The sequence below is a fragment of the Poromitra crassiceps genome (genome assembly GCF_964638095.1).
Source record: "Poromitra crassiceps genome assembly, chromosome: 1".
NCBI classification, from domain to species: domain Eukaryota; kingdom Metazoa; phylum Chordata; class Actinopteri; order Beryciformes; family Melamphaidae; genus Poromitra; species Poromitra crassiceps.
In genome coordinates, this window is record NC_139623.1 from 13,334,966 (window position 1) to 13,351,925 (window position 16,960).

A 16,960-nucleotide genomic window follows, 5' to 3' on the forward strand; every position below is an offset into this window, starting at 1 on the left:
AATATTTGTTCGGCCCCCGGCAACAATCTGGGTTTCTCATGTGGCCCCCCATGAAAAATAGTTGCCCACCCCTGATGTAACTACATATGAACTACAGTTGAACAGACTCACTCCACTTTACAGGTCTGGTACCATGTAACTACATATGAACTACAGTTGAACGGTCTCACTCCACTTTACAGGTCTGTTACAATGTAACTACATATGAACTACAGTTGAACAGACTCACTCCACTTTACAGGTCTGTTACAATGTAACTACATAATGAACTACAGTTGAACAGACTCACTCCACTTTACAGGTCCGGTACCATGTAACTACATATGAACTACAGTTGAACAGACTCACTCCACTTTACAGGTATGTTACAATGTAACTACATAATGAACTACAGTTGAACAGACTCACTCCATTTTACAGGTCTGTTACAATGTAACTACATATGAACATAATTTAGAACTATTGGTAATTACTGTGTAATTACATTTGGTGTTCATGTGTAATTACAAATAGTTCATATGTAACTAGGGTACCTGTAAAATAAAGGGTTACCAATATTAGTTGTCTTTTATTTCAAGTGTACATTCTGTATAATTCAATCCATTTTGTAGCCCATTGGAGGTCAGAATGATTAAACTCAAAGCAAAAACAGGGAAAGAATTCAACAAGTCAACCATAGACACGTTTCACATTTTATCAAACTGATCAAAATTATGACTGAACAAAAATATCAAAATCATTTCCCTAAACATCAAAGCTTGGTTTAGCACTATTATGGCTCTAGGAAATCTATCTCCTGCAGACTGATAAAACACATGGGCCCTGATAGAGAATAAAATCTATTCTTTCCGCTAAAATGTATATGTAAATGTATATCACAGCTTATCTAATACCAAATTATTTGAGCCTTGAGTCCAGGACTGTTTAACATAAAAAGTATATTTAATAGCTTACATTCTCTGCAATATGCATATTGACAGAGGGCATGAATCTCAATGTACACATTCTGATATGTCATACAGAGTCAATTATTCAGCCCATGGCCGACAGTGAACATATGCTTTATAGGCAAAGGTAGGCAGAGCAGAGAGGAGGAAAAGGCAGAGAGGAGGTGGATGAACCTTGGAAATGTGTGTGCGTCCACTTGAGTCTGACAGGGAAACTGTTATCAGTTGTTATTGGACACGATGCACTGCCCAAGGTTTCAGCAAAGAGGAGAAATCCTCTCTATGGGGCTGGGTGAGATGTCAGTGTGAGTCTATGTGTCAAATGGAATGGAACTTATAGCATAATTATGCAAATAGGCCTATAGCTTATTGATTAGGAAATATTGATTAGGAAATGGCATGGAACTTATATTTTTCTCCAACAATCCACCCAATTGTTATGTTCATCAATAACAATAATAATTACAAAATTTAAGTTCACTATTCAATATAATGCTTGTATCTGTACTTAATTGTGGGCCAGGGCTGGGCAGGGGGGGTTTTGAAAACATAGGAAACATTAAACACTTGAAAGAACACAGAATTTTTGATCAATATGCAGTCCAGCGCAGTCTCAGCTCATATCACCGCATCTCCATTATCTATTGGAAAGAGAAAACAGATTTTAGTAATATAATGACAAAATTACATCACCACTGCTGCTATAATATATAGGAGTGGGCCTACTAATCTTAACTCTATATGGTTCAATGCAAACAGTCTAATTAATAATAATATAATGCATTGAACTTAATATTCAGTGTGTTCCAAATCACACTTCTGTAAAAGAAACTTCTTATATACATGTATGTATATATATATTTTCCAGTTTCACTTTATTCAACGCTTGAGTCCTTCGGACCTTCCTCTAAAAGGAATCATGTCTTTAAGTATTCACAACAGGAACAATATTTTCTCATCATTCATGTGATGACTCTAGTTCATTCATTTATTTGTTTGTTCCTGGTGCTGTTGTTGTAATTGTTGTTATTAAAAACTATTTAATAGCCCATCTCCATGCAGTGGTTTAATTTCTTTTTGGGAACTATTTTATTAGAATAAAATTCTATTTCTAGTTTACTTTAATATTGGTTTGTTTGGACTAATGAACTGAAACTTTCTAAAATGCAAAACATTCATAACATTGATTAATCATATTCATTAAAACATAATCACAGTATCATATAACTGATTATTCTTAAAATGATACTTTAAAACACTTAATTTTATTTAATATTGAAAATAGAAAGAATTTTCTTTACTCTAGTGAGCACAGTTAAACGTACTCTCCCTAGTAGTTTACTAGGCTAGGGAGCACAGTACTCAAAGTACAGATTTGTGCTGGTGTTGAAGGTTTTCTGTGACGTACAACCTGTAACTATAAACATTAGATTTCACAATGTGCCTGTATTTTAGACAAAATAACTTCATTACAAGTTATTAGTACAACAAGTACGTACATACGGCAGATAATGTTTTGAGATACTCTGTGAGTACATATTCAATTGTTTACTTTATCATTTGTTTGCAATGGACCTCGTAAACAAGATGACTCCTGAGTGGGCATTCACAGCTTACAGAGTGGCAATGAATTGACCTTGTGGACTTGTGGCAATGTGCAATGGGGCGGAGGGTGACCCCAGAAAGTGCTGTTGGTGAGGGCTTTACATGGGGGGGGCGGGCTAGACCCCAGGCAGTTCACTTGAGTGATTTTGGGGATGGCAAGACCCCACTAGATAAAACAGTGAGGGCCAACATTGTTCACATGCTCCAAACGCAAACTCAGGACTGTCTGTCCTCCGAGGTCATTGTCTTATCTATAGATACTTTTGAAAACATCTCACCCGTACTTACGGTAAGTGTAAATTTTGCTTATGTGTTGAAAACATACCAAAAGTTAAATGTTGGTATGCCCACTTAATTTGATTTCTCATCCACCCAATTGGTGGTTGATAAATGTGCATTTTTCTGTTTAAGAAAATACTTCAGATTCAGATTATCGTACACAGGAAGTCTTCATCCTACACAACACATTCTATTAGGATTTATTTTCAAAATAATAATCAACAGTCTATTTATTACTATTCAAATTTGCTTACTGCACTTTAAATAATGCAGAGCTTACTTCACTCTATTGATTCATAACAAACAAAACATTCAATCACTTTGCTCTCTCAGGGTGTGTTAACACAATCAGCCTGGAGGTGTCGCCATAGACTAGCTTGGCGTCGTATTCCAAATTGTTTTCGCTAGGCTAATGTTTTGGCTAAGTTGTTCTGAGGGAAGATAAACAAATTCTTTCAGCCTGTTATATTCCAAAACATTTTTTTTTCTACCCATGTTGATCTGATCACAGCATCTGTGTGCTCAAAGTTTTGGGGATTGAACCTGGGGCTTGTTTCGACATTCAATTTCATAATGAATAATACTGTGGGGTTTTAAACCTGTGACTCAGGGCCGATCTCTCCAACCAGAAAAGGCGGTGGCTGGCTCACTGTTGTTTGCTCAAAGGCTGGGAATTGAACCTGGGGCTTGTTTCGACACTCGTAAGCCCAGTGTCCACGTTTCCCACATGCACGGCATCTATCGCTACGACGTTTATGCTTTTGGGGTACACCTGGTGCGGTGTCTAATTTTACGGGCCCAGTCAAATGCTTATCTCTCTCATATTGTTTGATAACAATCCCAAGCTGTCTAATTGTCTCTCTGGCTCCTTGACATTCTGGCCTTCTACAAGGCCCTTTTTCAGTGTCCATTCTCAGAGAGCAAACAGATGGCTTCCTTACAGTATGAAAAAGACAATTGAGCAGGCCTAATGTCTTATCTATTTGTTGCGTGTCTCTCTCTCTCTCTCTCTCTCTCTCTCTCTAGTAGAAGGCAAAGCACTGATTAGGTAAACTGACCTCTCAGGAAAAACTCTGGAGGTAAACACACATCTCAGGTCAACTCAAAACTCTGGAGGTAAAACACACATCTCAGGTGAACTCAAAACTCTGGAGGTAAAACACACATCTCAGGTCAACTCAAAACTCTGGAGGTAAAACACACATCTCAGGTGAACTCAAAACTCTGGAGGTAAACTGACCTCTCAGGTGAAGGCAAAACTCTGGAAGTAAACTGACCTAAAGTAATAAACCTGTATTTTAGAGAGAGAGAGAACTAAAAGAGAGAACTACGTATTTTGTTTATCACTTACTTGTGATCTCTGATAGTGTCCGTGTGTGTAAAGTAATTTTCAACACTTTACCTTTTAGTCGATGTGGGGTCTCTGGTGACAGAGGGACGGTTGTTCTCCTGTTGACCAGTTCCGTCCGTGTGTGGGGTATCTGGAATTTACAAACTTGGTGACAGATCAATTTGTTCAATCGACAATTGATTCTGTATTTTGGGATTGGCTAAAATACACTTTTTGCAAACCTCCTGTTCAACTCCTTTAATAGGCTTCTTAAGAAATTGTTTTGTTTTACAATGAAATAGCTGCTTCTTTTTGTTTGTTTGTTTGTTACATGCTTGTTACACATTGTAGGTATTTCAAAAACATCTCAACCATATTGGTTAGACAACTATGATTGCTTCATGGGGCTACACACACCCCTCGAGTGAGTGGTATGTTATGGGGAGATCTTTTGGTTTTATTTAGTATGTCGTGTGGTTCTTAAAGACCGTATCAAGCATATGCCTAGAATCACCGCAGTTTCCCACTGGACTATAATAGTCGCTGCTAGGCAGCCTTCTGGCTCTTTAGGGCAATATGTGATAACGCTTCTCAGGCTCTCTTGCTCTGCAGCTACCACTGAACCATCCAGGTCACTGCCAAATACAGCCTGTCAAGAGAGTTTTTAATGGTCCTGAGGTATATTTACAGTTATTTACATTGAGGTGTCCCCCCTTGTCTCAAGAAACCCACAAGATACTAACTTAGGTTATTATATAAACCATACATATTTACAGTTATATACAATGTCATTTTGACACACCCACAATATGCAAACATTTCAGATTCTTTTAGATATCAGACGACAGCTTCAGTAATGAATTATGAAATTAATTCAGACTTACCCGCTCTCGTAGATATCCTGTTCGTGACACGCCAATTGATAGAGAATAAAATCTATTCTTTCCGCTAAAATGTATATGTAAATGTATATCACAGCTTATCTAATACCAAATTATTTGAGCCTTGAGTCCAGGACTGTTTAACATAAAAAGTATATTTAATAGCTTACATTCTCTGCAATATGCATATTGACAGAGGGCATGAATCTCAATGTACACATTCTGATATGTCATACAGAGTCAATTATTCAGCCCATGGCCGACAGTGAACATATGCTTTATAGGCAAAGGTAGGCAGAGCAGAGAGGAGGAAAAGGCAGAGAGGAGGTGGATGAACCTTGGAAATGTGTGTGCGTCCACTTGAGTCTGACAGGGAAACTGTTATCAGTTGTTATTGGACACGATGCACTGCCCAAGGTTTCAGCAAAGAGGAGAAATCCTCTCTATGGGGCTGGGTGAGATGTCAGTGTGAGTCTATGTGTCAAATGGAATGGAACTTATAGCATAATTATGCAAATAGGCCTATAGCTTATTGATTAGGAAATATTGATTAGGAAATGGCATGGAACTTATATTTTTCTCCAACAGGCCCCATTTTCTAAAAATTAGACAAACCACGAAGCCAAGAATACATTCTGCTTACACACACATTCTCAGTTTTCACAGACAATGCATTCCCAGTCCCATGCAACAGTCCTGTAGCCTAAGCACAAGCAGCCGTGTGTGTGTGTGTGTGTGTGTGTGTGTGTGTGTGTGTGTGTGTGTGTGTGTGTGTGTGTGTGTGTGTGTGTGTGTGAGTGAGTCAGCCTGCGTGAGAGAGAGGGTTTGTGTGTGTGTGTGTGTGTGTGTGTGTGTGTGTGTGTGTGTGTGTGTGTGTGTGTGTGTGTGTGTGTGTGTGTGTGTGTGTGTGTGTGTGTGTGTGTGTGTGTGTGTGTGTGTGTTGTGAAACAGGATCCGTTTTCCTATGGCAGGTTTGGTGCAATAAGTGTATTTTGTGGAGACTGTTACCAAGCTGGGAGTTGTAATAGTGGAAGCAAGTAAAGGATGGGATTTATGAAAGTGCAGATTTAAATACAAGAATCACATGCAGTGTTAACAGAGGATTATGCCATCTCCATCTTGCTAACCTCCTCCCATTGTTTCAAACTGAATGCCACACCGACAAGTCACTAAACACACAGGGTTGCAACAGAGGATCTGAAGGCGCTCTATTGGCTGAATCCCCCTTGCTGGCTAGCCAGGCGTCCAATCAGCTGCCAGAACTCCAGAAAGGTGAGCTCCCCATCGCTGTTGCTGTCCAATGAACTCATGAGTTGGTCAATGACAGCAGTGTCACCAGCATTCTACAGGAACATTCAATAAAGTGTTACATACGTCTACATGGGAGTGTATCTCTGTGCTGTTTTGTATTTCTTGCTTTCCCTCAACTCCTCAAATCATCAGCACTGACAGGCAGACCAACTAGACCCTATTGCTAGTTTAGCAGTTCAATGCAGGGTAAGAGGGGAGGAGACAAGGCAGAGGCTAGCTGACACCTAGCTGCCATACCAGTTAAGAACAGGTAGCCTAAATCATCTTTCGAAGTTACTTTTTTCACCTGTGAAAACAGGTAAAAAAAAAGTCAGGCACTTTTTTCGGTTTGTTGTAATACTCATATCGGCCACAAGAGTGAGGCCAATGTGCAGTGGAAGTGCCAGAAACTGCAGTTCCTCGAATGGCCGCTTGAAGCTGCCTGCAAAACGGAGTCATTCCACCTCCATGTTAAAATGCCTACAGGAGAAATGAACATGTTTACAGCCTGGTTCAAAAAAGGTTTTGGTCGTTGGCTAATTTCACCTTTCATGACACCTGTAGGCCTACAGGAGTGAATTTTTATAGAACTCACCTAAATAGATGATAAAAAAAAGACTATGTTTTGACCATGACTGACAGGTCGCCTGTCCAGTGATAACGCAGCTCGCTGATCACAGACAAAAACAAGCTGCGTCTCTGTGGGAAACTCCTGCAGTGGGTTGCACCAGCTGTGCGTAAGTTGAAACGTAAGCTAGTTTGAACGTAAAGTCTCACTAAGTCCGAGTTTAGCACTACTAAAAATATTTGGGTTGCACCAAGTGAAATAGTTACAACGTAGGCATAAGTTAGAACTTAAAATTTACACCTACGTCTTAGGTGTAAAGTCCTCCGTAAAATAGCAGTTGGCACCGTGGCGCATCGTTGTTTTGCGTCGGTAACGTGTTCTCCGTGATAAATTATTACACCCTTTGATATTTATGACTCACGCTTTTGTTTCCCACAAGCTGCAGCACTGCATACAAATTAAAATAACCGCAACAATTTAGCGAGGCAGGATGGTGGTAAATTAGCCTACAATACTGATGAAGAGCTCACAGATAAACGTTAACAGTAATATGAACCTAAACGAACGTTACTCAATAACGTTCTCATTTGGTTAGTGTTGATGAAATATGAAAGCACTAATTTGCGGGGGGCAACATGTCCTGTTTTCACTCCACTTACTTAAACAACGGTAAATAAACACCGTTTCCACCGTGCTTTTCACTGATTGGTCACAGATACTGTACACGTCATTTTCTGCGACACTATTTTGGCTAGTGTGAGGTTTAAGGACTACTAGTTAAGATGTATCTTACCGTGGTTCAACTCAACAAAGACACAACTTTAGTGTCAAACTAACTAGTTTGAACGTAGCAGTTAGTGTGGACTTTACACCCTAACTTAAGACAGAATTTACGTTCAGCTGGTGCAACAGGCTGCTGCTGGCTCACATGAGCTGCGCGAACAGCCCATAGCTCGGCCTCGCCTGCCCTATTGGCGTCCGCGTGCGGGTGCGTGTTGCTCTGTTATTGCATCAGTGATGTCACAATGCCTCCGTGTGTGTGTGTGTGTGTGTGTGTGTGTGTGTGTGTGTGTGTGTGTGTGTGTGTGTGTGTGTGTGTGTGTGTGTGTGTGTGTGTGTGTGCGCCACATAATCAGTGTGTGTGTGTGTGTGTGTGTGTGTGTGTGTGTGTGTGTGTGTGTGTGCGCGCCCCCCTGTGATATCACTGATCAGTCTTGTCTTGTCACAATGCTTCCGTGTGTCCGCGTGCGGGTGCGTGTTGCTCTGTTATTGCATCAGTGATGTCACAATGCCTCGTGTGTGTGTGTGTGTGTGTGTGTGTGCAGGGCCGCTGGAAGTCACTTTAAGCAGGGGGTGCTGGGAGGAAGGCACCAAAAAAAAAATGCGTTTTTTTTTTTACATTTTTTTGCCATATTTAGAGGAATATCTCATTTTAAATTCACATTAGGATACTGTTGTGATGTAATTATTCAGTATTTCCTCCTTTTCTCACTCATTCAGAGCAAAGAGGGATATATATAGCATGATGATAATGCTCCCTATTTGCTCTGAATACACCAGTTAACATGACACAGACTTAACATGATAGAAATATTATCAGCTAACTTAATGACTAGACTAATTATTCTGATCTGAATGGCATATATCAAGAAACATTGACTCCTCTCTTTGCTGTATAGTGGGAGGTGCATTTTTGAGTAGGCTATTAAAATAGCATGTCAAGTTCACATTTCTTTATTGCCAGATTCTCAAATACACTACTGCCGCATGCGCTGGGACGCGTCATCAGTGATGTTATCTGGGGTCGTAAGGTGTTTCGGGTCTGTCAACATCATACACCCTCGCCCAGTAGACCCAGCCGAGGCCAATTAAGACCCCGACTCGCGTCCCAGAAGCCGCTCACGGATCAGCCTTACTACTCTGTCTGCAACGTTGCCCGCGGGAGGGGTAAGCGAGAACGCCCAATCCGCTGCAATAGAGCTAGTGCTACGCCGCAGTATTGGCCCTTCGGTGCATGGAGGATCTAGGCTCTGTGGGTTACTCCCGGCCGTGCTCCTCCTTCGTCTCACCAGACCCTCCCGTGGCAAAGGCAATCCAGAGGCTGAGAGGATGCCTCAAGGACGCCTCAAGAGGGCCTGTGCGCTGCACGTCATTTACCTGCGTCGAGCACCTCGCTCTAGCCTGAAGGACCCCAGGCCGCGCCGATCTTTGCGCAGATTTTCAGGAGGCTAATCCGTAGCGTTTGTGGATTTCTCCCTCACGAGAGAGCCAAGATGGGGTGCCAATCCCAGATTAAACAATTCGTATTGGTTGTTGGTTGGTTCAACACAACATGTGCGTGCATGCGCACTTCTTCTTCTTATAGCCTACAAGCATGTAACTTCCTTGATTGTTATTGTTGATAATTCTATTTAAATAGGCTACATTTTCATTTCCCGAAACATTCTTAAACAAGAAAGGAACATAGTGCACTGCAAAATATTTGTAATTACATTTGTAAAAAAAAAATTGAAAAAAATTGAAAAAATCTAGGGGGTGCTGCAGCACCTGCAGCATCCCTACTTCCCGCGACCCTGTGTGTGTGTGTGCGCCTCATCAGTGTGTGTGTGTGTGTGTGTGTGTGCGTGTGCGTGTGCGTGTGCCCTTATTACTTTTGACATCATCACTGATGACATCACTGGTGACATCACATCATTAGATAGTTAGCCTAATTAAAAAAGAAATATATATATATATACTGTACCGGTATATAATTATCGCTGTGGTATTACTGATTGTTAAACTAACTTAAACTTAACTCTTACCTTGACAAAGTTAGTGAGCTGTGCTGCTACCAGTCTCTGGAACTCTTCTCTGCTCAGTGTGTCGGCGGAACCATCGCTCCCAGCGAACGCCTTGAACTGGGACACCAGCACACCAATGGCAGACTCCATCACAAGCCAAAACACCAACACTAAAGGAACTAGGATTAGGGTAAAGTAAAAATGAGAAATACTTTTAAATGTGCTTTCACCTATGCCACTTATTGAATAATGCTGCTGCTGTTTGCCATCTCTCCAACTGTGTTAACTGGAAATAATGATCAGGATTAAAGCAATATAGTGATAGAGACAGAGACTCACCAACTCAGTAATGTCAAAGAAGTGAGTAAGTTGTGAGTGTGCGAGCCTTCCTGCCCCTTTTCTACCCCTCATAGTGAAAAAAGGGTTACTCATTCATTTATTTCTTATATATTTAGAGAGTGTTTCCTGCCCACTGTTCACTGCAATCAGTAACAGTGTAAGCCATATTACCCAAACACTGCTAGGATGCAAAGCACTGTTCTTTTCCATGACGTGATTGCATTCCCAAATGGAACTTATGCATGTAACTTTGCAGGGGTTACTGATCACTGGGTGAATCACCTATTTGCAGGACATCTGGGTTAGCATGGTTAAAAGTGTTACAGTGTGTGAGCACATAGTTTAATGTTTTGCTCATTTAATCTCATTCATTCTTTTTCCATACCCAGACTGATATTTGCACCATTGGACCGAATTCTTACTGTGAAGCGACAGTGTAAACCACTGTGCTGCACTCATCATTATACTGTAAATGCTGCAAAAACAAACTTTATCATTGTACTTGTATCTTACATTTTAGAATAAGGGACTGAGTTTGCTTTGGTTTCACCTCATGAAAGTCACATGATTTAAAGCTAGCATGTGCACAATCAGCATAATAGAGGCAGTTGCTGCTAGCAAGCACAATGGCTTCCTAATACCCCCACACACCTAGCCTTCTTATCTCAGCTATATAACAATGACACAGGCACCTACACACCCACCCACACACACACCATACACACACACACACACCCACACACCATACACACAGCTCCATATCCCTGTATGCCTGCTACAGCAGTCTACACACACACACACACACACACACACACACACACACACACACACACACACACACACACACACACACACACACACACACACAGCTCCATATCCCTGTATGCCTGCTACAGCAGTCTACACACACACACACACACACACACACACACACACACACACACACACACACACACACACACACACACACACACACACACACACACACACCACCACACACACACACACACACACACACACACACACACACACACACACAGCTCTATATCCCTGTATGCCTGCAGCATACAGCAGTCTACACTTCTGCCTTCATTCCCCTGGTCGTCATTGAGGGAGGAGAATGTCATACTAATGTGAAATAAATGGCTTACAGAGAGGATTGAGAAATCATAATGTAATCCACAGTCGTATGAAAATAGTTGAGTTGTCTTCTTTCCATGGGGGTATGTTACTAGTTTATGGCTGATCATACTACTTTGTCTTATGAATGAAGCTTAGCTGTCCATGTGTGTGTGTGTAAACAGTTTCTGTCCATATTTTGAAATGTAATTCATAATCCTTAACTTCCTTGATTCAGCCCTCTCACGTCTACAACATTTAGCCATGATAATGGATACATTTAGCCATGATAATGGATACATTTTCAACTAGAAGCTTTTTCATGTTCAAAAGTAAACAGAGTTTAGGTTCACTCAAATTCCTCAAAAAACACAAAGATTCAGCTTTTCTTAAACATACAAGAAACTATAGGCCTGGTTGATCTACAGATGTATCTATTTAAAAAAAAACGCAATGTAATTCTGTTAGAACTTTATGAGAATTATATTTTGTTTAATGAAAAAACAGGAGAGCATGCACATCTACGAGAAGTCAGGTGCTGGACATTCTGGTGCTGGTCATTCTGACGAAGATCCTTGGGATCGAAACGTAAATAAATTGACCAGGAGCCTGTAAAATCCAGTGTGCGGACTCTATTTGTTTTTCTAATTATATTTTGTTTGCCATTTATTGTAAAATAAGTGTACATTATGATATAGGTAATTTGCTGACAATGTGAACAATTATTTTTTCATTTCATTGTGACAGGATGGAAGGATGAAATCTACTTTATCCTGCTGCTGTGAAGAGACTAGCTGTATCCATTGATTGCAGGTCCCAGATGGTCTGTTGTTCACTGTTACCCCCGCCCCCTAGCCAATTTAGCCAGTCTGCAGTAGATCACAACCTGTTTTTGTGTCGTTGTGGCTTGAGGACTTTGGACAATAACTCACTAGAGTAGAAGAACATGTCTACTGGCCTGGCTGAATTGTTAGCCCAGTAACTGAGAGACAGAGAGACAGTCCAAAGTGTAAAAGTCTACTACTCTCATCCCCAACTCTTCTCTTACTTACTGCCGTTTCCCTCCTCTATTCCTCCATTCCTTTCAGATCTCTTTCCTTTTTTATACTTTTAAATGAGATGTTGCGCTTGCATGGGCCTCTTCTTGACTAGTGTGCTGTGTTCAACTGGCTGAAAACCATGTTGTCAGCCTTTCAGGGCATAGCCAGTACTTCCACGTCTAAAAATACAAACTCAATTTTTGGATAATTTCTTGGTGGTTGGGACATATTGGCCCAAAATCAGTACAAATTACTTCATGATTCTGTTAGCAAATACTGTAGACTCCACAGTGTGGAGCATTCACAGGCAGAATCTGTGTTTACTCGATTTTACCTGAGCTCAGCTGAGCTCAATTGATATCACCACTGAAGCTGCCGAACAACAGTTTTAATTGGCTCACAATATTTAGCTTTTTCCAGTGGGAATCAAATCCAGGTGGCAGTATTTATAGAAATAAAAGTGATTCTCATCACTTTTATTTCTATAAATACTGACTTTTCTTTGAGATCTCACTGGCCACCTGGACTCCAACAATCTCACCTCAGTTTCAGCTCCAGCCCAGGGGCCATCTCTCCCAACATCCAAGCCTTATCACGAGTGCTTAACGACACAAAGGCATCGTGGCAAACCTCCTCTCCGTTCAACAGCTCTTCCTCCTCTATCCCGAGATGTGTTCGTTTGGCCTTAATTACAGGTCAACCATTTATTTCTGGAATGGTCTAAAGATGGGAATGACCTGGACTATGTGATTCCTGGTCAGTGTTGATCTGAGTCAGGCAGTAGGAGGGATGCCAGGTTCCACACAGTGCCTCTCCCTGTAGCACAGAATGAGGCATTGCTTAGCTGAGTCCCGGTCATCTCCAGAGTCTAGATCCCAGGTGTGATGTTGTGATGTTCCAGCTAAGAGACAGTTCCCTCAGGCTGCCTCCAAACAGTGAAACCAAGATTGGATGCTGCATTTGACCTCTGGTTACTTAAGGGCCTTTTATTGTAAAAAAGCTACACATGTCATTGAGTGTGAGATGCTTTTGACATACCTGCTCATGGCCTGGGTGCTGAACCTTCTGACATGGACCTTGTGTATTTCTAAGGACTGCACTCTGTTTGGTCACGTGTGCACATTTCATCCACAGTTGGAGAGAAGTCATCATCAATATAATTTGATGTATAGTAGACAGACACCTGGAAAAAGAGTGGAGGCTATACAACTTTTCATTCTCACAAAGATTGTTACAACCTTCCAACACACCCATTGGGCCAGGCCAGAAAGACCAGACTTCATAATGTACCTTAGCCAGTGTTATGGTCAAATCCGCCCCTGTGGTTTTTGATTGGTTTTCGGATGGATTTGATTTCCTTGAGTCAGAGCTGTGGGTAACACTTCACAATAACGTACACAAATACTGTAGTAGTTACTAGTAAACTAATCATTAACTAATAGTTAGTTAATGAGTAGCTAAGGAATAATTTGTCATTAGTCAATCACTAGTTAATCATAGGTAATGAGTAGGTAGTCATTAGTTAATGATTAGTATCTAAGTTCCTGAGTAGAGTAGTTAATCAATACTTAATGATTACTAAATTTCAGCTCGTGAATATAGTAGTTAATCATTAGTTACTGATTAGTCGGTCAGTTCCATGAGTAGAGTAGTTAATCGTTCGTTAATGATTAATAAATGTCAGTGCGTGAATATATTAGTTAATCATTAGTTAATCATTAGTTAAGGTCACATTGTGAGTATAGTAGTTAATCATTAGTTCATGATTAGTTGTTAGTTCCTTAGTAATTACTCATTAGTTAATGGTAGTCAATGGTCAGTTTGTGAGTATATAGTTAATTGTTAGTTACTCATTACTTAATTATTACCTGTCCATTAGGTACTCTTTTTGTGTACCCTATTCATCAACTCTTTATTGACAGACACATAAGGTCCAATAAGAAGACACACAAGCAAAAAACACTACATTTAAAACAAAAAAAACAAAACAATCAGAACACTAGAGTAAGGCACTATACCAGTGTTTCCAAATGCACGATTGGTATTTCACACTACTGAAACTGGGTTGAGTCAGCAGCATGATAATCAAATTATGAGATACATTCAAACGACAAATAAACTTTAACGTCAGATTTCTCAGAAGAGCATGAAAAGTGCACACTCCTACTTCACAAAACAATTGACTGGCACTCGACCATCTGGGTTTTCTAAGTAGAACCCTCATACAATCATTATAAGCAACCTGCAGCTTTTTAATGCTTGTCTGCTTATATTTTACCCACAAGGGGGCAGTATACAGAGGAGTGCAGTAAGCTCTGAACAAGTTTATCTTGACATCATTAGAACAAAAGTAGAACTTCTTCCTCAACATGTTGGCTTGAGCATACAGCATACGCCTCTGCCTGTATAGGTCATCATCATCACTCAGTTGGTCAGTAATGATGTGACCCAAATACTTTGTTCTATCACACACTGTCAGAACCTGACCTGACAGATAGAATGAAGGAAAATAAATGTCCTTGTCCTCTCTTGTTCTACAGATCATGATGACACTCTTTTTAGCATTATATTTCACATCACATTTTACACCATAATCAGAACATTCATTCAGCATTGTAAAGTGGTGCATCATACTCAGTAGTTTATGAATACTGAATTATTATCTGTCTATTAGTTAGTCTTTTTGTGTACCCTATTGTAAAGTGGTGCATCATACTCAGTAGTTTATGAGTACTGAACCATTACCTGTCCATTTGTTACTCTTTTTGTGTAGCCTAATATAAAGTGAAATATATCCTTATCAAATAAACACTCGCTCCAGGTGAGATTTGAAACCTCAGCCCCAAGATTGTTACATTGTAAGTCTGGTTCTCTACCATCTGAGCTAACCAGCCTGTTGCTTGCTAGAGCCATACTATCGATATGTAGAGCCGGAGACCAAGTATTATAGTTTTGAAGGTATATTCCACCCAAATACTACTTTCTGTAGTACTTAGACATAAGTAGTATTTGGCTGAAACATACCTAAGTACTTGGACATGAAGTAGTATTTGGATGGAATATACCTTTAAAACTATAAGTATTTGGAGAGAAGGTAGTATTTGGGTGGAATATATCTTAAAAACTATAAGTACTTGAACAGAAAGTAGTATGTGGATAGAACATAATACTTAGTCTCTGACTCTACAGACCTCTAGTATGGCTCTACCAAATAACAGGCTGGTTAGCTCAGATGGTAGAAAAGAGAACCAGTCTTACAATTTAACAATCTTGGGGTTCAGGATTCAAATCTCACCTGGAGTGAGTGTGTATTTGATAAGGATATATTGTACTTTATATTAGGGTATGCAAAAAGAGTAACAAATGGACAGGTAATGATTCAGTACTCATAAACTACTGAGTATGATGCACCACTTTACAATAGGGTACACAAAAAGAGTGCCTAATGGACAGGTAATAATTAAGTAATGAGTAACTAACAATTAACTATATACTCACAAACTGACCATTGACTAACCATTAACTAATGAGTAATTACTCTACTAAGGAACTAACAACTAATCATGAACTAATGATTAACTACTATACTCACAATGTGACCTTAACTAATGATTAACTAATATATTCATGCATTGACATTTATTAATCATTAACAAATGATTAACTACTCTACTCATGGAACTGACCGACTAATCAGTAACTAATGATTAACTATTATATTCACGAGCTGACATTTAGTAATCATTAAGTATTGATTAACTACTCTACTCAGGAACTTAGAAATGTGTCATTAACTAATGACTACCTACTCATTAACTATGATTAACTAGTGATTGACTAATGACAAATTATTCCTTAGCTACTCATTAACTATTAGTTAACGATTAGTTTACTAGTAACTACTACAGTATTTGTGTACGTTATTGTAAAGTGTTACCGAGCTGGGATAAATATCTCTCAGCACTTATTCAGCATTTTTCATACACATTCCACTTTCTTTCCAAGGCAGCAAAAACCGGTAAGATTATTGTTCAGTTGTTGTATTATTAATATCCAATAGAAATGAAGACCTCACCTACTTTGTAACCTCCATAGAACCACCAGGGCTTCAGTCTGAGGTACTATACAATCCCACTGTACCAAATTCAGATGAAGCGTGCAAGAAGAACGGAGATGTATTTCTCAAAACAAATAGATCTATGCACCTCTAAAATAACTGAAGGTCTCAGGTGTCAACAGACTCAAATTAATTTTGAAAATACACTCCGGCCACTGCCTTAAAACAGCTAATGTTCAATGCTAGCAGGTGAATGTATAGAAGACAAAATACGTTTTTCATCACAGGGATACGTTCCATTTATTTTCAGCCTACTGTTTTTATTACAATAATATGGTCAAATATGAACGTCCTAACATACAAAGTGATATATGCTGCTGTGAAGGCCACACAGTTTAACATACAAAGTGATCTACGCTGCCGTGAAGGCCACACAGTTGAACATACAAAGTGATCCATGCTGCCGTGAAGGCCACACAGTTCAACATACAAAGTGATCTATGCTGCCCTGAAGGCCACACAGTTTAACATACAAAGTGATCCATGATGCTGCCCTGAAGGCCACACAGTTTAACATACAAAGTGATCCATGATGCTGCCCTGAAGGCCACACAGTTTAACATACAAAGTGATCCATGCTGCCCTGAAGGCCACACAGTTTAACATACAAAGTGATCCATGCTGCCCTGAAGGCCACACAGTTTAACATACAAAGTGATCCA

The 16,960-nt window shown here is 40.0% G+C and overlaps 1 protein-coding gene across 1 annotated transcript; it reads right to left on the reverse strand.

The window, feature by feature from the left end:
* Window positions 1–6,250: 6,250 nt before the first annotated feature.
* LOC310774097 (protein S100-A11-like) lies at window positions 6,251–9,833 on the reverse strand (the record flags this gene model as incomplete). The annotated part of the gene is made up of 2 exons (XM_083634162.1): window positions 6,251–6,385; window positions 9,705–9,833. 2 exons carry the CDS (start codon window positions 9,831–9,833, stop codon window positions 6,251–6,253), a joined length of 264 nt encoding a protein of 87 aa, XP_083490288.1.
* Window positions 9,834–16,960: the final 7,127 nt, after the last annotated feature.